Source organism: Xenopus tropicalis, chromosome 7, assembly GCF_000004195.4.
Source record: "Xenopus tropicalis strain Nigerian chromosome 7, UCB_Xtro_10.0, whole genome shotgun sequence".
Lineage (NCBI taxonomy): Eukaryota > Metazoa > Chordata > Amphibia > Anura > Pipidae > Xenopus > Xenopus tropicalis.
The window spans coordinates 94,770,254-94,785,247 of NC_030683.2; the positions used below are offsets into that span (position 1 = coordinate 94,770,254).

Sequence of the window (14,994 nt, forward strand, 5' to 3'; positions counted from 1 at the left end):
AGAGATTAAATGTTTTTCAGCTGGATTTCAGCATTTACAAATGGTACTTGTTAAAGGAACATATTACAGGAATAGGTATATTAGGGGTTTCTATGATTTTTTAGTAAAATAAAAGTATGGAGATCCACATTATGCAAAAGAACCCTTTTCCGGAAAACCCCAGGTCTCAAGCATGCTGGATAATAGGTCACATACCTTTACAATGTAATATTAAAAATACAATTTAACAAAACACAATATTTTTTTAAAATGTTTAATGTACTATTAGAAAACATAAAAACCTTAGTAAAATATTTAAATGTGTTTCTACCCAGTGATTGTTATCTACAGTATTTCCAATAGTGGTTTTTAGCTTTCTTTTAGTCATGTTAGCAGCAATTCATCAAGGCTGTAGAAGGCACCTAGAAATGTCCCAAAAGCCAGCCTGCACTATAAAACCTAGGGAAAGGTTTGCACAGTCTCGCTGAATGTCCCTTCATTCGGGGTTGGTTCTGGGGATGTAGCTGCAACCCCTGGGGAAGATACATTTAAATATCCAATATCTGAAGTGGGGGTAATGGAAAAAGAAAGTGACTCTTTGTAGTCCACAGGGTTCTGCATCTCAGTGCTTCCAATGGCTTTCAGTATCCCTGAAGGACTGGGGATTCCATTAGCTGAAAAACTAAAAAAAACTGTCAGTGAAAAAAACAAACCAACTATAAACAAGCATATATCAAAATGCATTACAAAATATCTTGGGGGCATGATAAGATTTCTGATATATTACTATTGTTTTAAATACTGTTGTGCCCTAGGTTGTACAGTCTATATTGCCAGCTGTCATCCAACAATTTCATGTGCTGTCAGGCAACACTTGATGCTGCAAGACAAATTGTACTTTACTTTCATCAGTTAAGTAAGAGAAGCCATCTTTATGTGAGTCTATTTTAAAGGCTTTGCCAACAAGATTCTGTCCAGAAAATACCAATTCAGTGAATTGGCACATATGAGTGGCCTAACTACCAGAAGGGCCAGAATACCGTAAGAAAGGAAGTGACTGGCACAATAACTGTAAAGCAAGTGGAGCTTAGCCCCTGCGTGTTTATTGAACGTGTGGCAGCTGCAAGCCCCGATCGCATTACACTCATTGTGCCAGTCACCTCCTTTCTTGTTCCTGTGAGGGTGCCGACCCTAGGCTGTGCACCGAGTTTACTACTGGAGGAGGCATGGGTGCGCTGGTGGAACTATCCAGAATACAGCAAGGACATTCCAAGTATGCGTTATAGAAATACTGGCATAATTATTCATGAAGCCGGGCCCTCTGATCCTACAATTCTATTCTGTAACCCTTGGTTGTTCATTTATTGTAAGACCCCAGTATAACCTGCGGGCACTATAAATTCTTTCCTATTTTTCTGGGTTATATTTTTTGCTGCATTTTGTCTATTGCTTCAGTTTTGCCAGTTGCACTTCCAGTAGTCCATCATTTATGCAACACGAGTGGTCTCAATTTCTACTGATCTTGACTTCCCTTTCTTATGTCTCATTACTATGAACATTTGTGCCCAAATGGTCTGTTTGTACTTCTGTATCTCTGCACTGCTCAGTCCTTCCTGCCTTTTATTCCGATCAGGCACTGCTGAAACAGGGAAACCCTGGTGCTACTAACACCACTGGAAAAGGCAGTAGCTCCAGGGTTCCTCTGCATGAGCACTGCATGCTTGCAGCTGCGATGATTTTGGTGAATCGCTGTAATTATCCCAAGTTCATTGCCCCCTTACGACCACAATGTCGCTGGAATTCTGAGAAAATGTTGCACTGTGGAAAAAAAACATGGTGATAACACTCAAAATGCACTTTGCTTACTGCACTTGCAGACATTCATGTGCCCTCATGTCTTTAGACTGCTTTCTTGGCCTAACCTTCATCTTTATTAATTATTCACTTAATCAGTCTAATTCAGGATTTATGCTAAATCCTAAGATAACATTCTAACCAAACCCATATCATAATTAATAGAGCTAACTGGATCTATACGGCTGCACTTATTTAGAAAATTATAGGAATTGGAATATCGATGACCTATGCCAAGGGTATTAAACATTTAACATGAAAAAAAGGAATACAACACATTCCTACTGTTAGATGAAACCTGTTCAACTTTTCCATAAATAGGCAACACTACACATGTGGAAAAGTGGTGTAGTGCTCACTAGAGAATTACAATTGGTGCCTTTTTGCAGCAAGAGAAGCGCCATTCAGGGATTAAAGTTACCCAAAATAATCGTTGGTGGGCTTGTATATTGGCACCCCAAAGGATTTACACGTGTCCTTTAATGCAGTAAAAGAACCAGAATACAGGGAAAATGGGAAGCATTTCTTACCTTCCTTTTGGCAGATGTAAAATATGTAATTCTGATGGTATCATGTTTGTAATTTCCTTTAAGGGAAAAAAGATAAAAAAAAAAAACTAGCATAAAGCACACAAAAATACCATACTTCTATTTGAAATCAAAAACCCAACCAGCAGGTTAACCCAGTATCTACCTGTTTGAAGGTGTTGCAATTTATTTACACATGGGGACAACTTAGGTCTGTTGCTATCATAAAACAAGCTGTGCCTTCCCATTATAATGTATGGGAAATGGGAATTGCACTATCTATAGCCCACTAGATCAAATACAGCAAGAGTATGCTGATCCTGATAGCATTATAGAGTTTGGTAGTTCCAATAGCAACTGTATGTCAGTTGGATCTCTATCCTACATATAATTTCATTACATTGGGGGTGCAACTGTCTGCCCAATCCCTCTAGCATCCAGTGCATTAGGAAACTTGATGCCACACTGTAGGCTTTTCCCTTATAATAAAACAGATGTTACAAGGTCAGGTCCTGTGTGACAATTGTTAGCCCCTTCTTAGAATTCAAATTTCTATATGGTGCTCTGAATAAATGTTACAACATTGAGCAAGCACTCTGCTTGCAGCAGTTATTTACAATATGCAATGACTTAAGGATCCAGACCTTTACCAATGCTTTTGTTTAAGCGAATAACAAATCCTACAACGACATTATGTTCTGCTTGAGATTTTTATTTCAAAACACTTTGCACTCAAAATAAGTTAAATGGGACCTTCCTCCTCATACATGTTGCCTTGTCCAGAAGAGGAGGCTTAGGTGCATCAGGGAAAGTAAATGCCCCGCAGGTGGTAATAGTACAGAGCATGAATCAAGGGAAGTTACAGGTAGTGAAAATAACCAGACTACATTGCTACTAAAGGACTAAGCAGCATGGTCCAAAACAGACCAAGGAAGTGATTATAAACACATAATGTTCAAGGAATACTAAAAGAAAGTGTGTTAGTCTGCTGAAAACTAAAGCCAGGGCAAAAGTCCATCTTTGAGCAGGACAATGATTACAAGGCTAAATAATATTGCGGCGGCTCAAGGTAGAAAACTGTGCAAAATAACCAGAAGCAATTCTGCCTAAAAGAATGTGCTGGGGTTTCTTCAAACTGCGTGCTAAGCTGGTATAAACATACCCCAAACAACTGACAGCTGTTATTGCTGCACAAAATATTATATGTGTGGATAATGAATACATTGAGTTCTTTTAAGACAACATAAAACAGTACCACTCTAATACCACTCTGTGGTAGGCCTTCTTATTAAGTAAAAGACGAGACTTAGTTAAGGGACTAAACAATTTTGGAAGGCCCTGTAAATGCTGCTTGAAGCCCTTGATGCAGTGACCTGCTTACCTCTATATTAAGAGCTTTTATTTTCTTTAATACTCGGTCCAGTGATGAGACTTGGTTATAAAGCTGAAGCAGACCTTCCTGTAATTCTCGGTTTTCTTCATCAAGTATATGTGCCCTATAAAAATGTTGGTGCATTATTTGTACATGTATAACCTGCATAAAAACACGTAAAAACCAAAATGCCAAGTACGTTTGTAGGGTTTATTGCAGCCTCTGAACACGTTTTATGGGACAAAACTGTTTTTTTTGTGTAGAAAGTTCTGGCTCTGACCCAAGTTTTAGCCAGGAGCCCATAACGCATGGTTCAGAACCACTATAGTGTCAGTTTATGGCCTATTATCATAGGACATGTTGATGGTATACTATAAGCAGGAAAAAATCTGTCTATGTAATTACAGCCATAAGCACTCACAGAAAAGCTACACTGAGTCCTCTATCAAAAGAAACACAGGAATTCTTGTTTCCTTTTTTGGTATCAGAAAAATCTTTCATTCCCAAGGCCAGAGTCTGAGCAGCTCTCTCCTCTCTCCCTTCTCCTGCTCCCCCCTCCATTAAGAATTCATAAAACTCACTCCCCCTCCCTTAGGAATGGATAATCTGAGCTACCAGCCTCTAGAGCTGCAAGCAGGAAGCTATAGACACCAAGCTAAAATGGCAGCTGCAATCAGAGAAAGCTTTTAGGGCTCTTTACTCAGGTATGATAACATTTTCTTCAGAATAAATATAGTGTTCTAGGTGGCACTAATGTGGTGAATCTAATGGCAGTAAAATGCCAAAATGACTTTCCTTCTCCTTTAAAAGTCACCTTTTGCACAAAAAATGTTTCTCCAACTAAAGGCATTGGCTAACAGAGCCTGCAACTATAGTCTTTTTTTGCAGAACAGCCTGATTGTGTGATACCTTTATTGGTTAACTGAAAATATTTACAGTGGTGGGACATTAAATTGTGAATGTTGTTTTAGGATAATGTAAATAAGATATACCATTTGTAGCTTGCCAGCGTTTTTATAATTAACTTATTGTTCCATATTAATGGACTAATGGAGGGTAGTGCTTTTCAAGAAAGGTCACATGTTCTTTATTTAATAATGTGCTAGTTATGCCAAGGCTTATTTACAAACACAAGTACAATTAAGGATGCATATCATATTTTTTTAACCTACAATACAACGTATTTTCCCAGAATTCCTTTGTAATAGTGAGCACCAGCAAATAGCATGCATAGCAACTACCATGTGGTTTACCAATGCAAATTCTAACCCTATACTTTGCACCTTCTATTAAATTGCGCAGAATTCAACTAAACAGATTGAATTTAAGGATGTGGCACATGAGATAAAACACATATGTATTAGTCCCAAATCAACCTATTTTTGAGATTAATGTTTATTATCTAATGTCTGATAACATCCTCACTTTTTACCTGTTCTGCGCTGATAACAAATCCCATTTGTGGTTTCTCTCCATTGCTTCATGTTCATTCATTTTCTGTAACAAAATCCTTTTTTCCTCATTGAGATGCTCATTTTCTGTTGTAATTTTGCTGATCCACTGCTGATCCTAAGGGAAATATATTAAAAATGCCTTAATATATTTTCTGCCATAAAATATCTAACTATGTTATAGAAATATCATTATTCAAAATGATTTGTTTCACATTCCCATAGGCATAACTATGCTGTAAAACATAAAGTACAAGCTCATAAATCATTTGCCCTAAGTCATGACCTTATTGCATAAAGCTTTGTACCCTTCTTCCGAGACAAAAGCTCTCTAGAAATAGAAATTCTCTAGAAATTGTCTGAACTCCTTGCATATATTGGGAAGTATGGTAACTCCTCTTCAAAATTACTCCTCCTCTTCAAGAAGTCTTCACACTGCAGGTGCTCATCTCTGCATCCCCCATACTTCAGCAACTTTGAGTACCCAAAATGGGATTTTTTTTTTGTCCATATGAATTTGTTGGTAACCCTTGCCTAATGGTTTAGCAAAGTTTTCCCTTTATTGCCAGTAGCTCTCCATCTTCTTTTCTGCTGATTTTATACACATACTCTGTGCTACTGTAAGTTACCGGAACTTATGGAAATGATACTTAGCTTATTAGGAATTAATTCAGATGCTAGTTAAATGGTAGCTCAGAAATTTGCAGACAGGACCTACAGATACCACTCTTTGCTCCTAGAATAAAATGCAAAGGGTTGCCTTTTTCGGGCTATATGGAACTGCCTACACATGGCAGGGCAGAATATCATTGGGGGAATTACTTGGGTCAGATACAGTATCACATACTATTCGCATTATTCAGGACCAGCAAGGCAGAAGCACCTAGGTAGTATTTAACTCTGACTCTAACCAAAGGCAGAGGTGCAAGGGACAAATGTTTTTATTGCAGACATGTTCATAGTAAAAATAAACATTTTCTTAACAGGTCATACATTTCTGTATGGGACCCTACTTATATTGAAGGGCACCAAGGTCTTACCACATACCTTTTCTGCTTGGCTTTTCAGAAATTTAATTTCCATTCCCAGCTGTTTAATGTACAGATCCATCTGATTCACTTCATTGATATGAATTTCCTTTGCATGGCTTAGTTTTGCTTTATGTCGCAGTTCCTTCTCGTGATATTTCCTAATGTAAAACCAGGAAAAGTTGGTACTTATTAATTAAGTTTGTTTATACATAATAATTACCCATATTCTCAAAAGTGACATTTGCTTACAAACTAACACACGACTAGCAATGTTTCTAAACTGGCTGCATTTGTAATATGCAAATGGTTACCATTTTTTTTCATGCTCAGAAATTCAGAATGTTAAGTAAAAAACATTACTTGTAGCATTCAATATTAAAGAAAAACTTTACCTTCAGAATGAATACTTAACCAACAGATAATTTATATCATAATAAGAGATCTATTAAAAGGTCACCTTTAAACAAAATTCCATAGTGTAACAGAAGGATCTATTATTGGCAAGTTTATGCTTATTAATTATTTTATATAATTTTTTATTTATTAACATTTCTATTCCAGCATGGTGGCTCAATGGTTAGCATTAGTGCCACAGCCGAGGTCCTAGGTTTAGTTTCATCCAGGTCACTACCTGAGAGGAGGTCATATTTTCCCTTGTTTGTCATGGCCATGTTTTCCATATGGGTGCCCGAGGGCCCATGCCTAGGGTGGCGGACTTTATGATGGGCCAGGATTTTGTACAACACTTGCCACTAAATCCAGAGACACAGCTGGGGCTGAGGGCAACTATATGTTCTCTGTACATAGCCTAAAACATGTGCACCAGTCAGGTAGGGGAGGATGATAGGGGCATGCCTAGCACAGTGCTGGATATAAATCTGGTGCTGGTGCTTCTATGAGTTTTCTCCTGCTACATTTCCTCCCACACTCCAAAAACATAATTAACTACATCAATATTGTATGTATTAGGGACATTAAAGCAATGTCACACATGGCTATTGCCAATGTTTTGCTTCGTTTTTAGCTCAGCGGACGGGAGGTAAAATGCTGGGTATTGTTCTTACGTTGACTTGCTGTTCAGGGAATTATTGCTTGGAAAAAAAGCAGTATGCCATTGTCTGAAGGTTGTAGCTTCACTGTGCAAGGACTAATGTATCATTTGGGAATAATGTATCATTTCTGTAAAGTGCTGTCGAATGTTGACACTATTTAAATAAAGGAAATACAAATACAGGTATGGGATCCTTTACCCAAAAACCCATTATCCAGAAAACTTCGAATTAGAGAATGGACATCCCATAGATTCTCATCTCCCATAACTAAGATGCATGAATCCACATTGGTGGCAAAACAATACTGTTGGGTTTATTTAATGTTGAAATGTTTTAACATACTTAAGGCATGGTGATACAAATTATGGAAAGATCCCAGGTTCCAAGCATTCCAGATAAAAGATCCTATACCTAACTTTTCCATCTTGCAACTGAATTTGCTATACCTGTATGGCTCTCATGGTCACTGGCCCCAGCAACTTAACAACAGATGTTCTTACTGTTTTTTTCATCATTGCTCATATTTTTATTCATAGCCTCTCATATTTAGATATTATTTAGATATTATTTTTATTATTTCCAAACTGCTGCCTGAATAAAGCCCCAGCAACCAGATAGTCTATTAGTAAATATACATGTTGAAAAAAACAATAAAAAAAAAAGGATTAGCTAAACAGTACATTTTAATACTACTAAAACATATACCACCATACTAAACGTTTTAATATAAACTAACTATGTGAAGTTAGAAAATGCCAAATTGCAGCATTACATCTATGTAGTAAAGTGTTGTCTAGCAACCAAACAATAAAGCATGGGCCTCAATTACCTAATATATTCATCCAGCTGTTTCAGAATATTCTCATATTCTTTGTGCAGCTGTTGCTTCTCCTGCTGCACGTGCAGAAGCTCCTCAGTCAGTTTCTGGTTTGTATTCTCAATCTGGATCCGCTAGTAGAAAGAGCACAGAACTACATAAACTCAGACAATATAAATCATTTTCACATGCTAAATAAAATCTATGAAAAATAATGCTGTTCGATGGAAAGAATCTCACAGCAGTGTTACAGCCAGAATAGACTGAACAAAAGGATAAAATAATTTACCATAACAAAAAGTATTAGAGATTCTGGCTTGTTTACTTTATGAAATGCAGAAATGAAGGAACCGCTTACAAATGTGCATTTCCCGGTTAGTTCCCTTCCTTGTTTGACCTTACTGTTGAGTGGTCAACCTCTCAGATAGTATTATGTCCAGCCAAGATCATTCCCATAGTCCTTGTGAGCTAATTTTGTACTGTATTTCTCTGTAGTTGCAATGCAGAATGCATTCTCAAAGCAGTTCTCTACATGTCCTTGGCAAAATCAGACCTGGTGTATGGTATGGTTTGCTCCCCTCTGTATCCAGGTTTCTCGTCCTGTAGTGACTTACTCGCTGCTTCCGTTGCACTTGCTTTTCTGCTTCCTCTCTGGCAGATCCTTAGCCAAAAGGTAGATACATTCTGATCAGCCTTCCCATATACAGTGGAGGAAATAATTATTTGACCCCTCACTGATTTTATAAGTTTGTCCAATGACAAAGAAATGAAAAGTCTCAGAACAGTATCATTTCAATGGTAGGTTTATTTTAACAGTGGCAGATAGCACATCAAAAGGAAAATCGAAAAAATAACTTTAAATAAAAGATAGCAACTGATTTGCATTTCATTGAGTGAAATAAGTTTTTGAACCCTCTAACAAAAAAAGACTTAATACTTAGTGGAAAAACCCTTGTTTGCAAGCACAGAGGTCAAACGTTTCTTGTAATTGATGACCAAGTTTGCGCACATTTTAGGAGGAATGTTGGTCCCACTCCTCTTTGCAGATCATCTCTAAATCCCTAAGGTTTCGAGGCTGTCTCTGTGCAACTCTGAGCTTGAGCTCCCTCCATAGGTTTTCTATTGGATTAAGGTCCGGAGACTGACTAGGCCACTCCATGACCTTAATGTGCTTCTTCTTGAGCCACTCCTTTGTTGCCTTTGCTGTATGTTTTGGGTTATTGTCGTGCTGGAACACCCATCCACGACCCATTTTCAGTTTCCTGGCAGAGAGAAGGAGGTTGTCGTTCAGGATTTCACGATACATGGCTCCGTCCATTTTCCCGTTAATGCGAATAAGTTGTCCTGTGCCCTTAGCAGAAAAACACCCCCAAAGCAAAATGTTTCCACCCCCATGCTTGACGGTGGGGATGGTGTTTTGGGGGTCATAGGCAGCATTTTTCTTCCTCCAAACACAGCGAGTTGAGTTAATGCCAAAGAGCTCTATTTTGGTCTCATCAGACCACAGCACCTTCTCCCAGTCACTCACAGAATCATTCAGGTGTTCATTGGCAAACTTCAGACGGGCCTGCACATGTGCCTTCTTGAGCAGGGGGACCTTTCGAGCCCTGCAGGATTTTAATCCATTGCGGTGTAATGTGTTTCCAATGGTTTTCTTGGTGACTGTGGTCCCTGCTAATTTGAGGTCATTAACTAACTCCTCCCGTGTAGTTCTAGGATGCTTTTTCACCTTTCTCAGAATCATTGACACCCCACGAGGTGAGATCTTGCGTGGAGCCCCAGAGCGAGGTCGATTGATGGTCATTTTGTGCTCCTTCCATTTTCGAACAATCGCACCAACAGTTGTCACCTTCTCTCCCAACTTCTTGCTAATGGTTTTGTAGCCCATTCCAGCCTTGTGCAGGTCTACAATTTTGTCTCTGACATCCTTGGACAGCTCTTTGGTCTTTCCCATGTTGGAGAGTTTGGAGTCTGCTTGATTGATTGATTCTGTGGACAAGTGTCTTTTATACAGGTGACTAGTTAAGACAGGTGTCCTTAATGAGGTTGACTAATTGAGTAGAAGTGTCTAACCACTCTGTGGGAGCCAGAACTCTTAATGGTTGGTAGGGGTTCAAAAACTTATTTCACTCAATGAAATGCAAATCAGTTGCTATCTTTTATTTAAAGTTATTTTTTCGATTTTCCTTTTGATGTGCTATCTGCCACTGTTAAAATAAACCTACCATTGAAATGATACTGTTCTGAGACTTTTCATTTCTTTGTCATTGGACAAACTTACAAAATCAGTGAGGGGTCAAATAATTATTTCCTCCACTGTATCTGCACCTGGAGCCAATGCATCAGCCCAGATACAGGCACACAGAGCAAATTCCAGCGCCAAAACAAGCAAGTATGCATTTCAGCACCAAAATATGGAGGGGAGTGAACCGTACCGTACATGGGGTCTGATTTTGGGTAGGGTTCTGCCAGAGAGGAAGCAGATATGCAAGTGCAATGGAAGCAGCGGGTAAGTCACTACAGGAAGAGAAACCTGGCCTGCATTTCTAAAAGTGCAGGGCTATAGCAGAAGCAGGCAAGACATTGCAGAATGATCTAGGAAGGAGCAGAAGTAGAAGGAGCAGGGCCGGAACTAGGGGTAGGCAGAGTAGGCGCCTGCCTAGGGCGCAATCACTGGGGGGGGGGCGCACGTTAAAGGGGAAAGAATTTTTTTTTTTTTTTAGTAGTAGTATTTGATTAGTTACCTTTGCCTTTAAAAAACCTCCGCCCCCAACCCCCCTCTGGCACAGTGTATAACTTGTAGTTGGGACCCAGAAGCACGCCTTACCCCTCTCCTTACCGGTGCTCACCCCTGTTGATGTTGGCGCTGTGCGCATGCGCAGAAGCAGTGGCGCGTCCTTACGCATGCGCGTCATTAAACAAGGGGACAGAAGCGCTGAGGGACAGAAGCTCTGGGGTGCTACGGTGTGTGCCGCGCTGTGCTGGGAAAACCTGAGGCCCGAGCAGGACCTGGCTGGGAGTTCTCTGATGCTGCAGGCTGCTGGTACAGGAAGGGGGCAATTCTTGATTGCTGCTGCTGGCACAGGTACATATGATTTGGGGGCAAAATATACAGATTGTGGACACAATTTGGATTGGCTGCCTGCTAGCATATATACAGATTGGGGGCAATTGGACAATATGAGGGATTGGCTGCTGCTGGCACAGGTACAGATGGGGGGCAATATGAGGGGTTGGCTGGGCTGCTGGCAGAGTACAGATGGGGGGGCAATATGAGGGGTTGGCTGGGCTGCTGGCACAGGTACAGATGGGGGGCAATATGAGGGGTTGGCTGGGTTGCTGGCACAGGTACAGATGGGGGGGGCAATATGAGGGGTTGGCTGGGCTGCTGGCACAGGTACAGATGGGGGTGCAATATGAGGGGTTGGCTGGGCTGCTGGCACAGGTACAGATGGGGGTGCAATATGAGGGGTTGGCTGGGCTGCTGGCACAGGTACAGATGGGGGTGCAATATGAGGGGTTGGCTGGGCTGCTGGCACAGGTACAGATGGGGGGCAATATGAGGGGTTGGCTGGGCTGCTGGCACAGTACAGATGGGGTCAATATGAGGGGTTGGCTGGGCTGCTGGCACAGGTACAGATGGGGGGCAATATGAGGGGTTGGCTGGGCTGCTGGAACAGTACAGATGGGGGGCAATATGAGGGGTTGGCTGGGCTGCTGGCACAGTACAGATGGGGGCAATATGAGGGGTTGGCTGGGCTGCTGGCACAGGTACAGATGGGGGGCAATATGAGGGGTTGGCTGCTGCTTTTCCAGGTACAGATGGGGGGCAATTGTATTATCTAAAATGCTTAAAAAAAGAGATAAAAAAAAATGAAACCATATAATGCGAAGGTGGGAAATTGTAATGCGGGGGGGGGGGGGGGGGGGGCGCTAATTGAAGCCCTTGCCTAGGGTGCCAAAATACCTTGGCCCGGCCCTGAGAAGGAGCAAATAGAACTTAGGAGGAAGGGAGAAGGTGAGATGTTACAGTGGAAGGAACAATACAAGAACTGTTTATGCAGGAGAAGGAGCAGGTACTATATGGGGCTACTCATATCTACCTATGAATATACCTACCTTGACCTAAAAGGGAAAACATTTTAGTATTTTAAGGAAAAAAAGCATAAGGGACATCAAGATACTGAGAGAGATATCCAAACAATAGTAAGCTAAGCCTCCCCAAACCTGCTTTGGCACCTTAAAAAAAACACCTCGCTCTGTTTCTGCACTGTCCAGGAAATCTTCTCCTGTTCCTGCAAGCTCCGGTTCTGCTGAAATCAGCTGTGGATTCCCCAATCAGAGCACAGCTTTCTTGACAGAAAGTAAAATTGACCAATCAAGGCACAGATACAGACAGGGCTCAGGAGATATTACAAACTGAAGGCAGTGCAGAAATGAAGCCTGAAAAGTATCCCACAGGTACTATACTATATATGTGCTAAAGGCTGAATCACTACCTGAAATTAAATTGTTTTTTGTCACCTGACGTCTATAATATACCTATCCCCTACCCTAACAGATCGATGGTAAGTTAACTCTTTCCCCCTGAAAAAGCTCATTGTGCTTTTATATATTTGTTGTTGTTGTTTTTTGCACTTACTATTTTTTTTTTACTTTTGTCATTGTTTTGTTCATTTCTAGTTAGTTACAGTTGAGCCAATGTTGTGTATCAGTGCCAGTGTTATAGTGCCAGGGCCTGAATATCTGCCATCCGTACCCACTGCTTCTCACTGTATATAATGTGCTCGTTTTGTAAATACAGACTGTGTCTCACTGTATGTAATGTGCTGGTTTCATAAATACTGACTGTGTCTCACTGTATATAATATGCTGGTCTCATAAAAAACAGACTGCTTCTCACTGTATATAATGTGCTGGTTTTGTAAATACAGACTGCATCTCACTGTATATAATGTGCTGGTTTCATAAATACAGACTGCGTCTCACTGTATATAATGTGCTGGTTATAGGTCAGTCTCTGTATGGCCCATCTTTAGCCTCCCCGAAAAAAAAGTCACGCTCCGCCTATGCTCTTAGTGCAGATAGGGAAGGGCTGCCCTTTATGCATTATTTTCTAGTGGTTTCCTCCATAGGATTTTTTTTTAAAAACGTTCTCTTCTTTGTGCTGAAGGGTGACTGCCTTTGAGCTGGAGGCTTAATCATTATGAAATGCAAAACATTAAAATTTAAATATATAATTCAAAGTAAAATGATTTAACATATCATTTATTTACTATAAACATATTAAGTTTAGTAATTGCCTGGTGTCGTTATTGTACCCATGCTGCCTGATATCCTCAGAGACAGGTACACGAGTTATATTCAGATTGCACCCCACTACAGCAGGACAGACTGCAGGCAAACATAGTCTGCAAAATACCAGAAATACTATTATGCTTTACATTTCATAAATCTTGAGCTTACACTACAAAAACTCACATTTAAACGAGAACGCTAGGTTAATGAAGTCAGATAAGTGAAGTATGCCAATGGGGTATATTTATCAAAGAGTCCCCTAGAGTGAAATTCTACAACCTTCCATTGATTTCTATGGGATTTTTGAAAGAGCATTTATCAATAAGTGAAAGTTCGTCTTTTGATAAATCCGCGTCTAAAAATACCATAGAATTGAACAGAGTGGAGGAATTTCACTCTAGAGGACGGTGGTTAGCTCTGACTTTTTGATAAATATACTCCAATGTCTGATGTGTATTCTATCCTCATGTCTTGAATAGAACTAATAACAATGTACCGTTAATGCAATTTTGATGAATTATTGATTAAAGGAGACATTTTATATAAAGTTTATATTCAGTTATAATATTCATCATCCCTCAAAATGTGAAATGATGCAGAAAGAAACATGTTTTGAAAGCATTTTACCTCCTCATTATATGAGAGCTGCAGAGACAACCTCTCACGTTAGAAGACAGAGCGAAATGAACGATGGGAGTGTCTCTTCAGTCCCCCACAGGAAGTGGTCACAGCACTGACTGACAGGAAGGGGGAAGAGGAGCGGTCATAGTGGGCAGGCAGAGCAGGAATGGACTGCCTGTGACATCGCAAAGCCCCGCCCACCCTATGCATATTCACTGCACTTTAAGTAGCCGTTGCTCTGTTACTGAAGTCTATCAGGGCTGGGGGCCCCAGCCACATACTGAAGAGTCTAAACCGAAAGCTTGCAAAAAGGCTGGGTATAGCACAGTTTTCAAGCAGTTATGGACATATTTGAACCCAAAGGTATTAACCCTTTAAGTGCCAGCCGAATTCGTCATTTCGGTTCCCCCCAGTGCCAGATGTTTTTCAAGCATTTTGTACTTATTCACTTTAACAATGTTTTTTGGTAGGAAAACCTCCATGAAACTAGGGAAATTATATATCGTTTTTTTCGTCACTAATTGGGCTTCGACATACATACCAAATTTTATAACTTTTCTGGAGATATGATGTGTATTTTGGGTGAAATATGTAAAAAAAAAAAAAAATTATGAAAAATTTCTATATATTTTGAGGTTTTTTTCCATAGAAAAGTTAATTTTACACAATTTTTTTTGTCGTTTGTAAAAGCCCTGATACTCCCAAGTCCAACGATACCAAATATGTGGTGGTACCCCACAGTTCCTGTCCAGAAGTAACCCCCAAACTAAAGCAATACTTAGTACAATATCACACCAGAACAAAGCGGAAAAGCACTTGTAACAGTTGATGCAGCATAACTTATATGTAAATCTAAAATATCCCCTCATGTTCGGTATCTTTGGAAACTACAGACCTTCAGGTTTCTCTCAAAAGCCAAATACTTTTTGTCAGTGCATTGTGCAATTTGGAGCTTTTTTTGACATTTTTTTTTTTCTAAAACGTAAACTTGG

General features: G+C 40.0%; 1 protein-coding gene across 2 annotated transcripts in view; it reads right to left on the reverse strand.

Annotated features, from left to right (window-relative positions):
• Positions 1-237: 237 nt before the first annotated feature.
• The window catches only part of ccdc30 (coiled-coil domain containing 30), a 59,267-nt gene continuing 44,510 nt past the window's right edge, over positions 238-14,994 (reverse strand). For both annotated transcript variants that reach the window (XM_031905555.1, XM_012952756.3), the window contains 6 exons: positions 8,096-8,217; positions 6,231-6,372; positions 5,165-5,301; positions 3,742-3,856; positions 2,364-2,419; positions 238-661 (listed from right to left, as the gene is read on the reverse strand). In XM_031905555.1, coding sequence (XP_031761415.1) covers positions 439-661; positions 2,364-2,419; positions 3,742-3,856; positions 5,165-5,301; positions 6,231-6,372; positions 8,096-8,217 — 795 coding nt within the window. In that variant the 3' untranslated portion in view covers positions 238-438. The remainder of the gene's footprint in view (positions 662-2,363; positions 2,420-3,741; positions 3,857-5,164; positions 5,302-6,230; positions 6,373-8,095; positions 8,218-14,994) is intronic.